At 45.4% G+C, this 22,580-nt stretch overlaps 1 protein-coding gene across 1 annotated transcript; it reads right to left on the bottom strand.

Annotated features, from left to right (window-relative positions):
• Window positions 1-1,090: 1,090 nt before the first annotated feature.
• LOC131233348 (ethylene-responsive transcription factor 4-like) lies at window positions 1,091-1,877 on the bottom strand. Its single transcript, XM_058230038.1, has one exon. It carries the CDS (start codon window positions 1,808-1,810, stop codon window positions 1,325-1,327), a length of 486 nt encoding a protein of 161 aa, XP_058086021.1. The 5' UTR covers window positions 1,811-1,877; the 3' UTR covers window positions 1,091-1,324.
• Between the last annotated feature and the right edge of the window lie 20,703 nt (window positions 1,878-22,580).

Genomic DNA, 22,580 nt, shown 5'->3' with positions numbered 1-22,580 from the left:
CCATTTCATAAGCTGACTTATTGACTTGAAATATTTTTTTTCCACAGTATATAAACTCATATTTTTCCCCCCACCATATATAAACACATACAACAAGGTGGGCCCTCACCCACTAAACAGTTACCCTTCCCTTACCTAACCCGGACGCGACGTGCCATTTTCAGAGAGGACTTGGTCATACTCGGCCCGACCGCTTTGCGTGGCTCATCTCCGACAGCGGCTGCGGCATCAAGCTCATCACATCCCAACACCGCCGAGCCATGTAGTGTTGGGTCATCAGACATTCCCCGTCATGAATTAACAACGTCATCTGAGCCCACCGTAATGCCAATGGTAAATCCGTTCCGTCCATCTGCTGCGCCAGCTAATGATAGGACATGGGTCAAAATCAGTCAGATTGAAATCTCAAGTGGGCCGGACCCCAAGAAGTCGTAGGATTCAACTCCCACCGTTGAAACTTTCTTTAAGCCAAAATAAGTTTTGTACTAGGCTGATATTTGTGACATCCCTTCATTATTCTCAGTGGTGTGGCCTATCTGAGTTTTGGATTTTACAAATACATCACGGTGGGCCACACAGCTGTTGGTTACGTTGTCCCTGAAGCGGTGCTGTACGAAATTCGCGTCCGTGACAAGACGCAAGAGCACCGCATGAATAAGTCTTCTTCATGATTTATGGTACACGTGGAAGCCATAGAACAGATCCGAACCATTGATACAACGATATGCTACGGTGAGGATGATGTCCACGTATCCAACGATATGCTACGGAGGCCTAACACCCGTGAAGCCGCGACCGCAAGAAGCGGATCAGCGCCCTTTTCGCTATTTCTCTGTATTAGAAGAGTTGAAAGCTGTAGTATCGTACAGATGCGGTGGAGAAAAAAAGACGCATTTGCCCTCCAGAGAGTTGTGTAAATGTCAATTCCACTTCGAAAAGGCCGAGCGCTATGAGTCTGACTCACTCGACTCGGTGAGTTAATGATTGAAACGAAGTCGGTATGATGATTCATTCACACACATGCAACGTCAATCGATAGAGGAGTGAACTGAGTCGACTCGTCCCAGTTTCAAATCACCAGAAACACGAGTTTCAGTAAATAGAATCTTTTAATCACATCTTAACCTTTCTTAAACTGTACATAAACAGAGGTGAAGAAACCCACCCGCCATTAAAAGCAAAAAGAGGGGCAAAAGGGGAAAATTAGAAAGATTAAAAAAAAGAGCGAAGAAGCTCCAAAATCGAAGCCGGTATTTCAGCCGGCCGATTAAAAAAACCCCCAAAAACTCGTGGAAAGTCGCAGCATGAAATCTGAGCCGTCCGATCAAACGAGCGGAGCTGGGAGATTAAGATCGAAAGCGAACGGCTCCTTCTTCTTCATCTCCTGCTCGCTTCTGACTGCAACAGCAGCGTCGAGCTTGACATACCCGTGCCGCGAGAACAGATCCAGGCCGTCCGATCCGTGGCCCACCGGCTGCCACTGTTGGAGGTGCTTCTGGAAGTTTCCGGGAGAGGACGAGGAGATCGATATCCCGCTAACGTCAGCGAAGTTGGTCTTGGCCTTGGGACCGCGGAGGTTGCGAGCGGCGTCGTCGTATGCTCGGGCGGCTTCCTCGGCAGTGTCGAAGGTACCGAGCCATTTTCGAGTCTTCTTCCACGGATCGCGAATCTCAGCCGCGAACCGGCCCCATGGGCGCTTGCGCACGCCTCTAAAGTGCGCCTCCTTAACTGGCGCACCTGAGGCTGATCCAGGCTCCTTGTCGCTGCCTGGGAAGCCTTCCTTCCGGAGATGGAGCGTCTCCACCGCCATTAGTCGGTAACCAGTGTACGATCTCGGTATCTTTTGCGAGAGAGAGAGAGTGCGAGAGAGGATGGGAAGGAGAGCTAAGGAGGGAATGATATTTATAGCGGAAGAGACGGTCTTCGTTTCTCCCGACAGGAGTTTGTATCTATACGGTAGTCCTACTGTGTACGATAAAACTATACGCCTCTACACGCACCCGCATTTGAGGAATCATGTGAATCCTCATGTGGTCGGTTTGCACACGTGTGTCACAAACCATGTGTAATCGGAACCATTGACCCAATGTAACATCTGTGATTATCATGACCCAAGAGAATTTCAGTGTGATTTGACCCTGACCCGCAGATGGGACGGCCCACAATCAACTAACAATAAGACAAACATCGGACGGATGGAAATACATTCTACTCTTGGCTTCATCAGTGCAACGGTCTGGATCGCCAAATCATGAAGCTCATTGTATCAAAAGTTGCGTACTCATTATCAGAAAACAGCAACCTATTATAATCGATCCATACCGTTGAAATTGTGACTACTAACATGGATGGCTAATATAATCCGTAAATCTCACCTGATTGAATTAGTCTAACCATTTGATTAGTGCCATCAAGGTGTGCCGTCAAAGAAGCATGGTTACTGTAGATTTTGGTGCTCCATCAGAACTGTTTGGTCCAGACATAAATTCCACGTTGATGGATAAATGGGCAGGAGTACGATTTACCGTACTTCGAAGAGTACCATTTTTTTTTTCTTCCGCTACTGATGGCATTAATGAGTGAATGGTTACATGCATGGGTGGCATCCAATGTATGATGTGGGTTTCTCATGTGTGGGGATGGATGTAGATTGTCGCGGAGTTATCTGATACTCTGGAGGAGTATGACACTTCAAACTCAGGCACTCAGTATTGTACACGTGGCAAGAGTTATCCCAAATAAACCGTTAGTACGATTAATTTATCTAACGTGGTACCATAATCTGGACACCCAATTTTCCGTCGCTTGTTTGCCACGTAAGCAATTTGCGACTAAATTCTCAGGTGACTGCGTATCATTCACCAACTCTGCCAGAGTATAAAAATCTTTCCGATTTTCGAATGCGCAGGCAGCTTCTCTTTCTTATTCTCGGCAATTTCTCGTCATGCAGTATTTATCATCTCTTGAGATTTCGGCGAAGGCAAGTTATCAGCTCCAGAACATGATTTCTTTTTGGCGCCCGAGGTTTTTTTAATGAGCATGTATGCAGTCAGAAATTGTGCACGTGACATTCACATGAATCTAATCGAACCGTTCATATCATGGGACCCACTGTTCCTCGGGCATAAAATCAAGAACCAGATTTAGTGAAGGCTTTATTATCAGATTAATGGCCATTAGTCGTCGTAATCCCCTTCAATTGAAAATTTTTATTTTTAACCGTCCATCATATATGACTCAATCGGGGCTACATGGAATATTATTTTTAGTTTATTCGCCATCTGTGTCAAGACAAACGATTTGGACCGTTCAATTTTAGTGAATGTTCATAATTTAAATCACACACTACCGAGTTTCTATTTGGGGATTTCATTTTCGTTATGAGACAAGTGGGCCCCACTTGTGCAACTGCCTCACCGAACGCACGTGGTACTAAGACTCTTAATTTTAATACTCTTTTTAGGGTATCAAATAACGTCTATTAACTTTAATACATTTTTAAATACATTAGTAGTAACTTCGGTCTGTTTCACCATTTTTTTATAAGGGGATTATTTGATACTCTGGCAGAGTATGACACTTGATACGCAGCCACTTAGAAACTGTAAGCGTGGATCTGAAATGAGATCTATTATCTGGACAGTTTAATTGAATTACTAGAGAGTGGGGGTATGCCAATTTGAGTAAGTTTGAGGTGCCTGCGTATCATCTGTCACACTCCAGCAGAGTATCAAAGTTCTTCTCTTTTATAATATAATGAATTAAAAAAAAAAAAAAAAAAAAAAAAGCCGGCTAACCGGCCTGTTATTCTGCAAACATGTCTTAACTACGGCTTAAAAGGAGTTTTCTATAAAATCATTTTTACGATGGAATAGAAGGCGACGTGGGATCATCGGCAGCCACGATGATGGTGATGGATGATGGCCACGTCTATCCACGTATCATGTGCCGTCCAGCTAATCAGGTTGCTGAGTATGGTTGGCCCTGAATCTTACTCGGGTGGTAGACTCTCAGGAGTTTAACACCGGGTCAAGGATTCGAGTAACCATAGGTGGTGAAATTCCACTACGGCGTGCGTGTGTGTGGGTGGGTGTGTGTGTGTAAAAAAAAAAAAAAAAGTTGCTGAGTATGGCCCTTTTAATCTCTACCGCTGGAGCATTGGAAGATATGGTGCTCCTAGTTGTAGATGGAGGATTTGACAGTCCAAGTGATCGATCTGGACTGTCCATCAGGTCCAGCTGGCATTTTGTATGCTACAGTGAAAAAATTTCACAGATCAGACAATTCCAGCCATTGATCAGTGGCCTAAAAAGTGGATGGTCAAGATCATTCTACGATCGGAGCCATCTCTTTTCCTGGGCCCATCAGGAAATGTAAACATCCAATTAAAATGGAGGACATAGTAAGATGAACTGACCATTGGTGTGATTTTTCAAGGTTTTTTTTTAAAAAAAATTATACACACGCACACGCACACGCACCCCCAAACACTCACGCTAGTGGAATTTCACCACCTATGGGTACTCGAACCCTCAACCGGTGTTGAAACTCCTGAGAGTCTACCACCGGAGTAAGAGCAAGGACCCATGAAATGTATGATGGAGCTGATAGACGGTCGCGATGGATCAATCAGTGTCCGTCCATATGTCCCTATGCAAGTAAGGAGAATATAACTTGTGCTGCTTCGGGAGGTGTGGCACGTGCCTACAATTGTTAAGTAATCACACGTGCCAAACTAGCAGGGTGTGGGACAACCGAGGGATCCATCATGGAGAGACCTCCTGCACCTTCCACATGTCCATCCCCCACTTGCCCCGTAGACACGTGCGAGTGATGCATGTGGGAATCAGCATTGGATGTCATCCCATGGCCCCAACTAATGGAAGGTCGTGATCTGTCCACGATCTGCTTCCAAATCATGATGTGAGCACTAATAGCATACTAACCACTAACTTAACATTCACGGAAGAAAAATCTCTTAAATTAATCACTTTCTCAGGTGCAGATTAGGCCCAAAATTCTGATGATCCATCACTTTTGAGTCTTGTATCCTCCTTGAGCCCAATCTAATTTCATGATCTTTCAAAAAGTAGACAATTTCCAGATTCAACGAAGAAGCTGAATATATGCTTTTTTTTTATGCTCAAACTTGGTAAAATGTGATAGGCCATGATTACTTAATGGCCTAAACGGTTATTTACACGTTAACAAACGTGGAAAAGTTGTTACAAAGATTTTTTTTATTTTTTTTTATTTTTTTGGGTTAGCTTGTCAGTACTACACACTCCATGCTAGCCATTAGGGATCGATACCAAGACCCCAAGTGTTCCGAAGATGATTGTGCGGTAGCCACACTGAAAATCTATAAATAGGAGAAAGATTGAAAAGATCTCCACTCGCCAACTCAACATAACATAACGCTGCTTATCTCTATCCTCAAGGACTCTTTAATTTAACTTTCCATTGCTCATCAGTACCACACCACTCTTAGCATGGATCTTAGCTCTTATATTAATGTAATTCATTTTATTCATACACGTTATCAGATTGCAAGGAAGAGTAGTGATAGTTGTTAGTTTAGTTCACCACTCATTAACATTATTGTTCTCGAGGTGGATTAGTTTAAATTCCTTCTTCTACACAACACCCGTTGGACCAAACGAGAATTTAATATAGTTAATTTCATCATCAACCTCATCGTCATCCAGTTCCTCGTCCATAGTGTTTACTTGGTGGACATTTAAGAGCACTTTCTAATTTTCTATCTTTTAAATCTTATATCTTTATTGTAATACTGTTGAATGACCATTGCCATCATGGTTGTAAAAAGCTCTTTCAATCGATTTTTTTTTTTTGTTTAAAACAAAAAAAAAAATCATAAAAGAACGAACCTGAATTCTCTCCTTGGTAGATTGTCCAGTCTTGATAGGTAAGTGATTGAATAGATGACTGACAATTGAGGTTTTTAGTTTCAAGGTCTATCCTGATGCTTGGAGTTAAAGGTATTTGGTTCAAAACAAGCTAACAAGCTACGTCTGACTCTATCATGCTTGACATTACACACATGCTCATATAATTTGAGCCAAACAAGAGGGTACACTGACTCTCTAAGCATGTTGCCCTTGTATAAGGAACACACCTAGCAAAGCAAGGATTGACTTGAAGCCAAAGAAACAAAGGGCCTGTTTGATTTTCAAATTACAATGTAAATACATTGTAAAATATTCATCATTACTTATATTTGTAATTAAGGCTCTCATCCTGTGGAGGATGTTGACAATTCTAGTGTTTTGACACAAAATGGAGCTTGGAAAACATTTTGAATGAAAAATTATGGGGCACACTGTGATGTATATTTCATATCCATGCCATTCATCCGTTCTGTCAGCTCATTTTAGGGCTTGAGTCGAAAAATGAAGCAGATCTAAAACTCAATTGAACCACACCAGAGTAAACAGTGGAAATTGAACTCCTATTGATAACTTCTTGGGGGCCACAAAAGTTTTGGATCAAGTTGATTTCTATATTTTTCCCTTTATCCATGTATGTATGACCTTGTGGACAGGTTAGATGACAAATAAACATCATTGTGGGCCCTTGGAAGGTTTTAGCTTTCAACCGTTAAGGTCCGCTAGGATCATTATTTCATGTGGTCTGATCCACTTATGCTTTCGATTTGCCTATTTTTGGACTCAAGCCCTAAGATGAGATTGTGAAATGGATGGGTTATATGGATAAAACATAGATTGTATCCTGCCCTCGCTTAGACAAATTGCTGGCCAGACAGATCAGTGGAGGGGCCCACCTATGGCTGTACATGAACTGTGTTAGCTCGGTTAGCTGGCTCAACTTGACTTGAAAAAGCTCGATTTGACTCCGTTTGAAACTGAGTTCAAGCCGAGTTGAGCTGATTTTTTGAGCTCGAAAAAATTTCGAACCGAGTTCGAGCTTGCCTAAGCTTGACGCGACTCGGATTGAACCCTAACTTGAATCGAACTTGTTCAGTGACTTGGTTACTTTGATATTGATGTTGCTCACCAAGTGTTTGATGAAATGATACAACAAAGTGTCGGCCGGTGGCAAGGAAGGTGTGTATATGAAACAAATACCATTTTTATTGATTTTGATGTTGCCTACAAGGTGTCAATGAAATATCTGTAAACAGTTGTTGATGTTTTACATACAGTAAGACATTGAAAGTGCACTCCATGTGTTTGTGAAAATGCCGCATAGGCTTAATCTTGACTCAAACTCGGCTCGAATTAGCCCGAGCTGCTGACTGAACTGAGTTGAGATGGCTGGTCAGGCTTGAGGACCGAGCCGAGTTCGAGCTGGGGTCAGCTAGTGGCCTAGCTAAGTCAAGTTTTGCCAATCTCGACTCGGTTCAACTTGTGTACACTTGTGAGCGCATCCTAATGTATTTATTTATCCATGTTCATCTCTTTTCTTGAATCATTTAAAGGTATGACCTCAAGATTGAAGTAAATCCAAAGCTCAAGTGGACCACACCAAATTAGGTACTTGGTTGCATTAAATGCATAAAGTATTAAATACAAGAGTCATATGAGGCGTGGTCTACTTGAGCATTGGATCTACTTTGTTCTTAATCTCATGCTTTAAAATGATCCAAGAAAAGAGATGGATAACATGGATAAATAGATACATCATGGTGGTTGTTCCACATATCTGCCTACACAAGTAGAACACATTCTGCGTTCACATGGACATGACATATGAGTTTTCTCCCATTGTACGCTTCACTTTTGAGCCACGTACCTTATTTCGCCTATCCGAACTTACCATCCCAGGCTACTCCCCTACTGTACGGATTACTTTTCACTGGACCAAAATACCCGTCCCTCCCTTTTCGAAGCGGATTGACTGGTGTGCGAATGCGAGCGCTAACGCTCCTTGAACTCCGAGTTGTACGAATGGTTCAAAAGAGATCAAAGTTACATAAGCCCCACAGTTATTTATTTATTATATCCACAACGTTCATTCATATTTCAAGATCATTTCAGAGCATTATCAATAAAATAAAATAAAAATCATATCCAAAGATCAACTAGACCACACCACAAATAACAGCATGGAAATTGATTTTCACCATTAAAAATTTTGTAGAGCCCACCATAACGTTTATTTTCCATCCAATCCATTCATAAGGTCACGAAGACCTGGATGAAGAGGAAAAACAAATTTCATATTGATCCAAAACTTTTGTGACCCCTAAAAGGGTTTCAATGGTAGACGTTCAATCCCCCACTGCTTTTTATAGTGTGGTCCACTTGATAATTAGATTTGTCTTATTTTTCGTCTCAAGCCTTAATACGAGCTCGCCAAATAGATGAATGGTTTGGATATAACACATTCCCCATGATAAGACCCACAAAACTTACACCAGCCAATCCGCTTCCTCTTGCATGCGGCGGTACTACCACCGGTTCGGCGGTAGTGTCGCGGCAGTTTGTCCGGTTATTTATTTACAAGGAAATCTTTTTTCCCCCTACATTTTTCCCTAATACATATTTATGTAAATATGTATATATAAGCATATAAAACTAGAATGAGTTACTTGACGTACTATGATTTTAGGGTAGGAGAAGCTACTTTAGCCAACCAACTTAGTTATTTTCCAAGATTCCATCAGGTCGATGGTCGAAAATCCATTTCATTCACTTCGCGGTCAATTTCAATCAGTTTTTTTTTTTTTTTTAATGCATGCACACACACCCCCACACTCACGCTGCAGTGGGATTTCACTGCCTATGGATACTCGAATCCTTGACCGGGTGTTGAGACTCCAGAGAGTCTACCACCGGAGCAAGTGTAAGGATCCTACTCGAACCCTTGATTGGATTTCATTCACTTCGAGGTCAATTTCATTCACTTCATTCACTTCGTGGTGAATTTCATTTACTTCATTCACTTTGCGGTCAATTTCATTCACTTCGCAGTGAATTTCATTCACTTTGTGATCAATTTCAATCAGTTCGTAGTTAATTTCATTTACTTCGCAGTCAATTTCATTCACTTCGGTTATAATCCGTAGTCATAGTAGCTCTAAAGCAGGGGCATTTTGATCTAATAAATGTGCGTCCATACAGCAGAGTAATATGAGAAGGTAAGTTTGGAAGGGCTTAGGTAAGTTTGGAAGGGCTTAATAAGATACGTGGCTTAAAAGTGAGGCGTAAAGTGGGAAAAAAGCTCATTACATGCTCATCACTCCGCCTCATGATTTTTTAGCCTATAAAATTCACATAGTTTTTGTGGTAGTTGTTGGGGACAAAAGATACGGAGTTCGGAGACTCGGACTTAATGCCTCGGGTCGCCAAAGGATGTGTCAGATCCGAGGCATGGTTCACTAAACCGAGACAAAAGTTAAGTCGGTTCGGACGACACATCAGCGATCCGGGCATGCATCGGGCCGATCTTCTTATCAGATCGGCCAGCGCAAGATAAAGCCTCATCCCGAATATCTTGGGATAAGATCCCCGACCCCGAAGCTCACGGGATCGGATGAAGACTGGAGATAGGCACGATCCTTTCTCCGCGATATCAGGAGAAGAATCCTTGTACGATTAAATGCTCCTGCAGCTATAAAAGAGGAACCTCCATCGTCTTGTGGGGTAGGGCAAAAATTCTTTCTCAAAACCCCTCAATACATTTAGACCCAGAATCCAGGCCTGACTTTGGCATCGGAGGGTCCCCTGCTCAAGCCAGGGTCTCCTTTGTCCTCTTTCCGTGCAGGTATACGAAGGTCTAAGAGGACGAACCAGATTTTTGCATCAACACATCGGAGGGTCCCCTGCTCAAGCCAGGGTCTCCTTTGTCCTCTTTCCGTGCAGGTATACGAAGGTCTAAGAGGACGAACCAGATTTTTACATCAACAGTTTGGCGCCGTCTGTGGGAACCGTACAAAAAAGCCATCTCATATTTCTATATTGAATTCCATGGTGATGACTAGAAGGACGGTCCCAGAAGAAGATTTGAATGAGATTGCGATTACAGGGCCAGCGGGTCCAGTCGCGGTCCCCGTAGCCCAGAACCCACCTAACAACCGCCAACGATGAGCGACCAGAACAAGAAACAATCAGCGGGGTCGCAACGATGGGCGGTTGGACCAGGAGGTTCAAGAAATTAGGTCTGATATGAATATGATGAAGCAGATGCTGGAACGAATGTATCAGCAGCAAATGCAGCCACTCCCGCATCCTCAAGGGGAGACAGCGCACGTACCGGCTGCGGCGGTTGATCTTCAACCTTCCGCGCCGCAGTCTTTCCGGCCGAGCCAACCCCAAGGCGAATCAGAACCATCTCCAGCGCAGTCGGCCAACGCTTCCCTGCCCCCGACCGATCTTCGACACGAGATAGAGCGAAGAAGGCGCAACAGCCCTTTCATGGAAGACACGGCAGAGAGCAGTGAACATTGGAAAGCCGATATTCAAAATTTTAAAAGAGAAGTGCTGGAAGAAATGGCGAAAGAGATGGCGGATATGAAGCATGGCCGGAATATGTATTCGACCAGATCCGAAGCAAAGGCGTCCCCCTTTGTGGACTCGGTAATGAAGGCTCGGTTGCCCGAGAGGTTTCGATTACCTCAAATCACTCCTTTCACCGGCAAGACCGACCCGACGGAGCATATCGAATGCTTCAGAACCTATATGGAGCTCCACGATGCCTCGGATGCAGTAATGTGTCGGGCCTTTTCTCTTACATTGACCGATGTAGCTCGACTGTGGTTCAAACAGTTGAAACCAAAGTCCATCAGCTTATTCGTTGAGCTGAGCGACGCCTTCCTCACCAACTTCATCGGTGGAAAAAAGAAATTGAAGCCCCCTGCACATCTGAACAACATAGTTCAAAAGCAGGGAGAGCTATTGAAAGATTATATCAAGCGTTTCAATTTCGAATCCCTTCAGGTTCGAAAACATTTAGAAGAAACGGCTCTCAATGCGCTCATGAAAGGAGTTAGAGATAAGCCATTCCTGGTATCTCTAGACAAAACTCCGCCCGATACTCTGGCAGAATTTATGGCACGGTCGGATAAGTATGCAAACGCTGAAGAAACCCGAATTCTGCATGAAACTAAAACTTTGGTCGAAGAGTCGGCCAAAAAGGAAGCCGACTCGGCCGGAGGAAGGAAACGCAAGGATGATCAAGCGCATGATGAGCGAAGGTCAGGCAAACGACCAGATCGAAGATTTTCCACATATACCCCCTGAACAAGACTCAGGAACAGGTATTGATGGAAATCAAAAGCGAAGGCTTTGTCAACTGGCCCAGTAAGCTCAGGAGTAATCCTAATCGGCGGGACAAGGATAAATACTGCCATTATCACCGTGATCACGGGCATAACACAAGTGGTTGCCGTCACCTAAAGGAAGAGATCGAACGACTCATAAAGGACAGCCGACTCAAAGAACATGTGGTTAGAGCTGGGGTAGCTGAGGGACGTCCGACCGAGAGTCAGCCTATGGAAGAAATTCGGACAATTATCGGCGGTCCGCGAGGTGGGGGCGACTCAAACAATGCTCGAAGGAATCATGCGAGAAAACTTAGTCAGCCTAAGTCCGAGCTTATGATTATAGATCGGCCACCAAAGGAGAAGAAAAGGAAAAGATATTGCATTTCGTTCACAGAGGAAGATGACCGAGGTATCTATCACCCCCACGATGACGCATTGATTGTCACCCTGACTATCGCTAACCGAAAAGTGTTCCGGATACTCGTCGATACGGGGTCATCTGCAGACGTGTTGTTTACTCAGGCGTTCGACAAAATGGGGATCGAACGATCCATGCTACGCCCAGTTCGGACCCCGTTAATCGGTTTTTTCGGAGGACAAGTACTGCCCGAAGGGATTGTCTCGTTACCACTCACTGCTGGTAGTGCCCCACATCAGACGACGATGATGGTTGAATTCTTGGTCGTCGATCAACCCTCAGTATACAACGCAATACTCGGCCGACCTTCATTGAGTCTCCTCCAGGCCGTGGTATCCACATACCATCTTTCATTGAAATTCCCGACTGAGTCGGGAGTAGGAATTGTCAAAGGAGACCAGCAAGATGCGAGGCGTTGTTACATGATAGCTGTAAAGGGAACCGCCGACAAAAGTCGGATCAACATATCAACGATCGAATCATTGGACCCTCAGGGCGAGAGTCATGAACGAGGGCAGCTGGTCAAAGATCTTATCTCAGTCCCCTTGGTCGAAACAGATGGATCCAAGACGGTACGAATTGACTCGTCTTTACAGTCCCCCTTGAAAGAAAAGCTGGTAGCCCTGCTCCGTAGGTACGCCGACGTATTTGCCTGGTGTCATAAAGATATGCCCGAGATCGACCCCTCTGTGATGACTCACCGACTCAACATCGATCCGTCATATCGACCGATCCGACAGAAGCGAAGACCGCTCGGCCCTGAACGATACGCCATCATTGAAGAAGAAGTTAACAAACTCCTCCAGGCTAATTTCATAGAAGAAATACACTATCTAGAATGGGTCGCGAATGTCGTGCTTGTAAAGAAATCCAACGGGAAGTGGCGAGTCTGTATTGACTATACTGACTTAAATAAAGCCTGCCCGAAGGATAGCTTTCCGCTTCCGAGGATAGACCAGCTAGTTGATAGTACCGCCGGACATGAGCTCCTTAGCTTCATGGATGCATATTAAGGATATAATCAAATTGCAATGCATCAAACAGATAAATCAAAAACTACCTTTGTCACCGACAAAGGCCTTTATTGTTACCGAGTGATGCCATTTGGTTTGAAGAATGCCGGCGCAACTTATCAAAGATTAGTTAACAAAATCTTTGCTCGGCTTATAGGCCGAACCATGGAAGTATACATTAACGACATGCTCGTCAAAAGTATACACGCGGCAGATCATGTGAATGATTTGGAAGAAATGTTTCTCATCCTACGGAAGTTTTGGATGAAGCTGAATCCGAGTAAATGTGCTTTTGGGGTGGGCTCTGGAAAGTTCCTCGGTTTCTTGGTTAGTCAGCGAGGAATAGAGGCAAACCCTGAGAAGATAAAGGCTTTGATTGATATGGAATCCTCTAAAACCATTAAGGACATCCAAAGGTTGACTGGACGAGTCGCAGCACTTAATCGGTTCCTGTCCAGAGCCACGGATAAATGTCTCCCTTTCTTCAAACAGTTGAAAGGAAGACAAACAATGGGTTGGACGGAAGAATGTGAAGCGGCATTCCAACAATTAAAATCATATCTCGGTTCTCCACCTCTCTTATCAAAACCCGAATCAGGGGAGTCCCTGCTCCTTTACCTAGCAGTATCCGAGGCAGCGGTTAGCTCAGCTTTGATACGAGAATCCGAAGGAAAGCAACTGCCGGTTTATTACGTCAGTAAAGCGTTATTGCCAGCAGAAACGAGATACCCAAGCTTGGAAAAAGTGGCCTTGCCTTTAATAACTTCCTCTCGCTGACTCAGGCCGTATTTCCATGCCCATACCATCATCGTGATGACCGATCTTCGCCAGGTATTGCAGAAACCAGAAGCTTCCGGCCGACTCACGAAGTGGGCTATCGAACTGAGTGAGTTTGACATTCAATACAGACCGAAGGTAGCAATCAAAGGGCAAGCCGTAGCTGATTTTATTGCCGAGGGAACACCACCAACCGAACTCCCGGTCAACGATATGCCAAAGGATTTTATTGCCGAGGGAACACCAACAACCGCTCCCCCGACCCTACCCTGCCCTATTCCCTGGAAACTGTTTGTCGACGGTTCTTCCAACTCGAAGGCAAGTGGGGCTGGGATTGTGCTGGAAACCCCCGATCATACTTATATACAGTGTGCCTTACGACTTGGATTCCGAGCGTCGAACAACACAGAAGAATATGAAGCATTGTTACTCGGCCTCCGACTCGCCGCTAGCATGGGAGTCACGCACCTAAGTGTTTTCAGCGATTCTCAGTTGGTTGTTAATCAAGTTACCGGTGTATACCAGACACGGAAAGACCAATTAAGAGCATACATGGAGAAAGCGAAAGAACTTATCAATGGATTTCAACTCTGTCGTGTCACTCGGATCCCTCGTACAGAAAACGGCAAAGCCGATTTATTAGCAAAGCTCGCCTCCGCCGATGAAGATGATATACCCAGGTCCGTCCCTGTCGAATACGTCGATAAGCCGAGTATAAATGAACCAATTAGCGAGGCCGTCAATACAATCGACTGGAACCATCCTGGATCGATCCAATCCGCCAATACCTTGACAAGGGAAAGCTGCCTGAAGATCATGCCGAGGCTCGACGAGTTAAGATCCGAGCCTCCCGTTACACCATACTCAACGGAACCCTGTATAAGAAAAGTTACTACGCTCCGTTGCTGCGGTGCCTCAAACCCAGTGAGGCGAACTATATATTATGTGAAATCCATGAAGGAATCTGCGGAAACCACTCTGGAGGGCGATCTCTCGCCCACAAGGTCCTACGACAGGGATATTACTGGCCCACTATTCAACACGACGCTCGCAAGCTCGTCCAAAAATGCGACAAATGTCAACGGTTCGCGGCAATTCCAAGGCAAGCCCCCGAGGCACTGACGCCGATGACTGGTCCCTGGCCCTTCGCACAGTGGGGTGTCGACATCATAGGTCCACTCCCTATGGGAAAAGGTCAGACCAAGTTTGTTGTGGTAGTAGTGGATTATTTCACGAAGTGGGCCGAGGCAGAGCCATTAGATAAAATAACCGAGCAGAAGATCACCGAGTTTGTATGGAAAAATATTATCTGCCGATTTGGAATACCCCGTACCATTATTACAGACAATGGAAGGCAATTTGATAATAGGAGCTTTCGCGAGATGTGCGACAACCTCGGAATCAGAAACGTCTATTCTTCACCTCATCATCCTCAAACTAACGGACAAGTTGAGACGGTTAACAAGATTATCAAGCAACATCTTCGGACTAAGCTTGACCGGGCCAAAGGAGCATGGGCCGAAGAGCTCCCGAAAATTCTTTGGGCTTACCGAACTACAGCTCGAACCGCCACAGGAGAAACTCCCTTTTCACTCGCGTATGGCTCGGAAGCCGTCACTCCCGTTGAAATCGGATTACCTTCGGCTCGAATCACTTCGTTCAATGCGGAAGAAAATGAAGAACTCCTTACACTCGGGCTCGACCTTCTGGACGAACAAAGGGAAGAGGCGCGGCTGCGCACGGAGGCACGGCAACGACAAGTGGCTCGGTTCTACAATACCCGAGTTAAGATCAGGAGGTTTCGAATGAGAGATATGGTTCTCCGAAAAGTATTTTCCAATACTAAGGAATTTGGATCGGGTACGTTGGGACCCAATTGGGAAGGACTCTATATCGTCTCGGGCACCATCCGACCAGGAACGTATCGGCTAGAAGATCTAAACGGACAATCATTGCCTCATCCTTGGAACGCTGAGCACCTCAAGATTTACTATCCTTAGCTCGGTACTCAATGTTTAAAGACTCTGAACTAAGAAAGATTAAAGCCAAGTCAAATGAATAAAACTAGGCGTTTTCTTTCATTCATCAACCACATGCGAGTACAACATGTGAATACATCGATTTAAAAAAAAAACACAAGGGGCCCTGGTTACTGTCCTCCGGTAGGAACGGTACCCGAAGCATTCTCGCATGTACCGGCCTCATCCCCAGCAGTGACTTCAGCAGCGGCGTCCGGATTCTCGGATTTCGAGGCTCCTCCACCCTCGATTTCTGAGAGATCAAGGTCAGGAAAAGATTTCTTTATGTCTTTGACACATTCCAGAAATCCGCTTTGGAACAAGCGATCCCTCTCATCCTCGAACTCCGCTGACTCAAGGAAAGCTTAGACGGCTTGGTCCCTAGCCTTCTCAGCCTCCCGAGTCTTCTCGTTGGCCTGCTGAATATGCCGCGCCGCCTCAAGCTTAGCCCGAGCCAAGTCATCTGCACAAGAAGCATGGACTGCGAGAACTCGTCGGTTCTCTTCTTCAGCTCTGGAAAAGAGAGCCAATACCCGAGTAACCTCGGCTTGCGCTTCATCAAGGGCTCTCCTGGAGAAAGCCGCCTCTGCTTTTGCGTCTTCGGCAGCTTTCCGGGCAAGGGCCGCCTCGCCTATCAGAACGCCGACCCGAGTTTCGGCATCCTCGCGTCGCCCTTCGGCTTCCGACAGAAGAGTCTGCAGCCGATGAGTCGAAGATAACTCTTTGCTGGCCTTAACCAAGCAGGGAGCGAGTTCAAAAAGCACCCTTGTTGCATGGTCGATGGTTTGCGATGAATGAGCGTTGTAGAGACTGATGAACTCTCTTTCGCTCCCATGGGCTAAGGCCCAGGGAACCATCCCCGACACCACCTTCTGCAGGACGGACGGCCCTTCTTGGTTCGTTTTCTCCCCTCTGGAGGATGCAGTCCTCGTCTCTTCTTCCCCTCTGGAAGACGCAGCCCTAGTCTCTTCCTCCTGTCTCGGAACATCCGTCGCAACGTGTCCCGAGTCGGGTGCCGCCTGAGGTTCCGAGGCTGCGGCCACCGTCACTTCCACCCTTTCTTCCGGGTCAGAAATTACGACGACAGTAGGGGCAGAAGAACTCGCAGGCTCCTTCTCCTTCCGCACCACTCTTTGTCTCTTCGGCGGCCGAGGCTCCGACAGAAGAACTGATCGCGGAGGAGCCTTTAACTTCGAAACCGCCCTAAGAGGAGGACGAGCTCCAGTCATTTCCGAGGGGGCCGATTCGGGAACAATCCTGAGATGGGGTCGAGCTTCGGGCAAATCTAAAAATAATAAAAAAAAAAACGAAGTAAGTCAGGAAAAATTCAGAAGATACATGAAGATACATTTTCAATTACCTGTGACGGCCGAGTCTAGACCTGCGAGATGAAGACGCTCCGGCTGTAAGAGCACCTTCCAGGACCTATCTGCCGGATCCAACGTCCTCAACTCTTTGATCCGAGCTGAAGCACTGGAGCCGAGCTTTTGCCGCTTCTTCGGAATATCTGCCAGACACAAGCCCGTCAGACTCAGAATATTACAAAAATAAAGAAGGGCAAGAGAGAAGACCCAAGTCACCTGCTCTCTGGAACGCCCGAGGAACACGAGCCTCGCAGGACCCGGACTCAGCCGTCTCCCAGCGACCACAGGCCCAAAACCAACGTTCTCTCCAATGTTTGTTGGAAGTGGGAGGGTCAGTTATTAGGGAGCCGCCTCCGCCCCGCCAAGCAGCGAAGACATAAAAGCCGGGGTAGTTCGGGTTCACGCGCACTTGGTATAAGTGGAGAAATTCGTCGTAGCGGTGGCTGTTCCATCTCAGCCCACAACACCGCACACCCGAATAAGTTCCTCCACCCATTCGGAACTATTTGCCCCGGGGCAATCTGAATACGAGATAAAACTCCCCGGACAATGGCCTGAAGGGGCAGACGCAAGCCGCATTGCATCGAGACTTGGTAGATCGCGACCGCCCCAGCAGGAGGATGATCCGGCAAGTCATTCGGACGGGGGAGATAAGTGATAACCGATTCGGGGATGTGATACCCGATTCGGATTCTGTCTAAATCCGCCTCAGTTAAAACTGAAGGAACCGGGCCGCTTAGATCATCCCCCGATCCTTCTCCTTCAGACTCGGCGTGTGCCGACTTATCAACAGGAACCGGCCCAGAGGTTCCCTCGGCAATCAATATTTCCTCTTCCTCCTCCTCTTCTTCCTCCATGGCCCTTGGAAAATTAGGCTTTCCCGGGCAGGTTATTAAAGACGACTCACCACGAGAAGGATCAACGGAAGCAGGGCGCTCCGCCGGAGCTTCAGTGACCCTCTCAGAAAGAAAAGCAGCGTTCGCATCAACTGCTATCTCTGTCAGTAAGGAAGGCGATTCCGCAACATTCCAAAAACGTTGCGCTTCGCCTTCATCTCCGGAAACTCCCTCCTGGGGACTTCGAGAACCTCTAGCCGCCATTATCACTAAATAAAGAGGAAGGGGAGACTCACCGGAGGGAGGAAGGAAAACGAAAATGGCGAAAGGAGCCGCTGACAGTTAAGAAAGAGGAAATGAAGAAGACGAAAGACTGAAAAAGCTCCAAAGGAAATGCAAAGCGGGAATGGCAGTAGAAGTTCGAAATGCGAGACCCCCACCATTTTATAAGATTGCCATGTGGCGGAAGCAATTAATGGGGAAATAATTCGACGCCTGCATCGACTCCCCCACTCGACACGTGGCGCACGTCGACTGACGACAATAATGCCCTTGCTACGTGTCCAACCCTCATTGGCGGGGTGAGCGATTTGACGGCTGTCGGCGCATGCGATGTCAAAAACTGAACCGTCTCCCGTCAAAGACAACACAGAATGCATTAAATGACTACTTATTGTCTCGGACTAAGTTATGAACCGACTCAAAACTCGCTACTCCTAAGTGTCATATGAAACACACGGAGTAAGGGGGCTTACTGTTGGGGACAAAAGATACGGAGTTCGGAGACTCGGACTTAATGCCTCGGGTCGCCAAAGGATGTGTCAGATCCGAGGCATGGTTCACTAAACCGAGACAGAAGTTAAGTCGGTTCGGACGACACATCAGCGATCCGGGCATGCATCGGGCCGATCTTCTTATCAGATCGGCCAGCGCAAGATAAAGCCTCATCCCGAATATCTTGGGATAAGATCCCCGACCTCGAAGCTCACGGGATAGGATGAAGACTGGAGATGGGCACGATCCTATCTCCGTGATACCAGGAGAGGATCCCGCACACGATATCAGGAGAAGAATCCTCGTACGATTAAATGCTCCAGCAGCTATAAAAGAGGAACCTCCATCGTCTTGTGAGGTAGGCAAAAAATTCTTTCTCAAAACCCCTCAATACATTTAGACCCAGAATCCAGGCCTGACTTTGGCATCGGAGGGTCCCCTGCTCAAGCCAGGGTCTCCTTTATCCTTTTTCCGTGCAGGTATACGAAGGTCTAAGAGGACGAACCAGATTTTTGCATCAACACATCGGAGGGTCCCTTGCTCAAGCCAGGGTCTCCTTTGTCCTCTTTCCGTGCAGGTATACGAAGGTCTAAGAGGATGAACCAGATTTTTGCATCAACAGTAGTAATTCCACGTTCAACCATATACAGTAACACGTGGTTCGGAAATCAACCATACAGTGTAATTAGGAAAATCAAATAGGGCCTAAAGCTTGATTTGTACACCAGAGAAGAGGGTAGGAAACCTTCTCAAGCGCCCACCCCCTCGACACAAAACATAGCCGTGTTCCTATTCTGACCGGTTTGGCCAGCGATACAGTAATCTAGACCATTGGTCTATTTTTCACCTTTGGTGGACCATTTAAAAAAACATTTAACTTTGATTAGTGGCCTCCTAATAGATGTTTAAGAAAAGATACGCAACAACCGTACACAATCAACCACGTGATGTTCTTATTTAGTCTATGATCTTCGAAATTTTTTGAGGGTTTCCCCATCCAGAACAGGAGAAAATAAATCAACGGCCCAGATTTCCGAACCATATGTCTATACTGTCAGAATTGAAAGCACGTGTACATTGTGCAAAGGTACCGGTCACGTGTCATATAATTACTCATCAGTCATCACGGCATACACGGCCTGCATTTTTACACGGTATGCACGAATTTTCAGTTCGGCAACTATCGCCCTTGGTTCGGTAATCCACACCATTGCATTTCTCATCTTGAATGTGTATCTGTGGGCCACGAATTGGAAGGTTGAGATTGTCCTATCACGGTTATTTTTGGCATAGTTTTATCCACGGTGGATTGCATCCACTTGTCATAATTCAAGACACGTGTACAAAGATGCCGGCACGTGAGAGAGACAAAGTTTGATACTCTGGCAGTGCGATGGATGATACGCAGGCACTTCAAAGTTACTTGGAAATTGCTTATTTACCATACCAGTCATTCAAATTAAACCATCCAAATCATGGTCCCACTGGAAATTTATTAGACGGTTAAAAATGAAAGGATCCAAAGGTCCCATTTCAACAAGGTCTACGAATCATAGGTTAGGATTGCTCGTCCAATCTGATTTTGGGCTGTGACTGAGCGATATTGAGTTCCTATGCCTCGTTTAAACTATATGAGTACCTGCGTATCAAAGATCGCCAGAGTATCAAATAACTGCACACGTGTAACTCGTCCCATCTAAATACCACGAAACTTTTAAACCTCTCGAGAAATTGTCCAATTTCTCTCGCCTTCCTATTTCGCGAAGCGGCCGTTAGAAATTGAAGATTACATGAGGATTCCATCTCGCACGCGCTTGAAACAGGTCATTGACTGAAAATTGCCCTTTCAGAACGAGAAAACATTTGATACTCCGGCAGACCTCGATAGTTCATGCACCTGCACCCAGAAATTGATCATCTGGCAAAACTCAAATTCAATATTTGAAGTTGTGGGCCCTCATTTAGATGGTTCATGAATTAATAACGACGCTGAATAAATTTCCTAACTGGTCGATTGATGGACATCCAGTGGACGGTAAAAATAAAAATATTTAATGGTTCTGATTTGTACAGGACATATGTAAATTAAGCAGAGGTAAGAGTTATTAAATGGAGTGGATTTATGGTTATGAACAAACTAAAGTGGGTCCCATGTTCTGGATGGTGTAATTTCATTTACATGTATGCCTCAGTATACAATTTCCAAGCTAACGAGTACTGACCATCACAGTCCAGGCCGGTTCTTTGAGAAGTCCTGTGGAATAATTTTATTCTACAAGTGCTGCGTGTGGGGCCCATCAGAAGTGCTTCTGGAGTTGAATTTTTCAAGCAAATGGGTTTGAACGGCACAAAAATCATGCAGATCTAACCATCACGTGAGATATCATGAATCATAAGGTTTTTGGACGGTTGTCCATTTTTCTTTGGTGTGGCCCACTTCAAAATTTTGTAGGCATTAGCTTTTGTGCTTCCTGTCAACATAGCAGGAGTTACCTAATGTAGCATTCAGATGATACACATAGAAAACAATTGCTAACCGTTAAAAAAAATCTTGAAATTCTTGTGGTGGGCTACGTGATGTTGAATCCTAAGGTTGGCCTTTGAGTGTAGACTATCACCGTAGATTGACCCGGCCAGACAGGTCTGCTGCAAAGGTTGGCCCCATGTGCAGCGGTTGCCGATCAGGGAGTAGATCAGGTGTCACCGGGTAAAACGGTTGGTGGGTGTTTCCCTGACCGTGGATCACACCTTAATGTATTTGTTATATATCCATGGCGTCCATCAGTTTTTTTTAGACCATTGTAATGTATAGTCCCAAAAATTAAGAAGATCCAAGACTCAAGTGGACCACACCACATCAAACAGTGGTCATTGAACGTTCACCATTAAAAACTTAAAACTTCCTAGAGCCCACCGTAAATTTTATTTTCCATCTAAGCTGTTTATAAGGACACACAGATCTGGATGAAGGGAAAAAACAAATATCAGCCTCATCCAAGACGTTTGTGGCCCCCATGAATTTTTTAATGGTGGAAAAGAAATCCTTAATGTGTGGTCCAGTTGAGATTTTTATCTACTAAATTTTTGGGATCATACATAAAACGATATTTAAAAACTTATGGATGGAGTGGATACACAAAATATTAATGAAAGTGTGCCCCACAGTTAGGGAAACACCCAGTTCGGTGTCTCCGGGGTAACACCTCGCTCCCTGCCGAACACAACGACTTGCAGACGAATCGGCGACTATTTTAAAAAAAATGAGAAAAGCGTTGGAAATTTGTATCTCATAATTGCTACTCGGCAACGTTTAATTACACGGTTTCCATAAGGTACGGTGCTCTCTACTACAGTACGATGCGCGGGACCAGTTTTAAGCTCGGGAATGCATATTAAATGATGATCTGAACCGTTCATATTCTGGATCTAATCCTTTATGACCAAAAAGAAACATTGTCTGAAGGAGTATTTTCTATGATTATGAATAATAAACGGATTATTTTCAAATCCAAAATACGAAGTTGAAAATCATTAATGGAGCAGGATTATAGTACCATAGCTTCTATATGGTATCAACGAGAAGATGAACTGTTCAGATCAACCTTAGAAGGCAATATGCAGGTGGAAAGGGGCATCCGTACGGTAATGATACACGTGCACCACACCGTATAAAAAACTTAATTCAGGTTGGTTTTCGCGGTGAAAACCGGAAAAGTGACAAAACATCTGACCATTTTTCTCAGACTGACGGCGATTTTAAGGGGATGGCCACATGGATAGTTCTCTGACGTGGCAGTGGCATCGTACGCGTGGCAAGGATTATCGGAAATGGACGGGCCCACATGGTTTGGTTACTTAAACCTCAAGTGGACCTCATGAACAGCTTGGATTGCAAATAAACATCAAGGTCGGCCCTAGGAAAGTTTCAACGGTAGGCCTTATTAGTAGCTCTGCTTCTTTTGGTGTGGTCAACTTGAGCCTTCGATCTACTTAATTTTTGGGCTCATACTCCAAAATGTTATTTCAAAATGGATGGACGGTGTGGATGAAAGCCAAACATTACAGTGGCCCCTCGGAGCCCCAGCCTTTCCTGAGCTTGGGACAGGCGAGGTAGTACCCAAACCGCATCTTC

Source organism: Magnolia sinica, chromosome 18, assembly GCF_029962835.1.
Source record: "Magnolia sinica isolate HGM2019 chromosome 18, MsV1, whole genome shotgun sequence".
NCBI lineage: Eukaryota > Viridiplantae > Streptophyta > Magnoliopsida > Magnoliales > Magnoliaceae > Magnolia > Magnolia sinica.
This window is presented reverse-complemented; position numbering and strand designations above follow the sequence as displayed.

Excerpts from the sequence above, each read along its gene's own strand:
- LOC131233348 (XM_058230038.1), bottom strand. The coding sequence starts at position 1,810 with ATGGCGGTGGAGACGCTCCATCTCCGGAAGGAAGGCTTCCCAGGCAGC.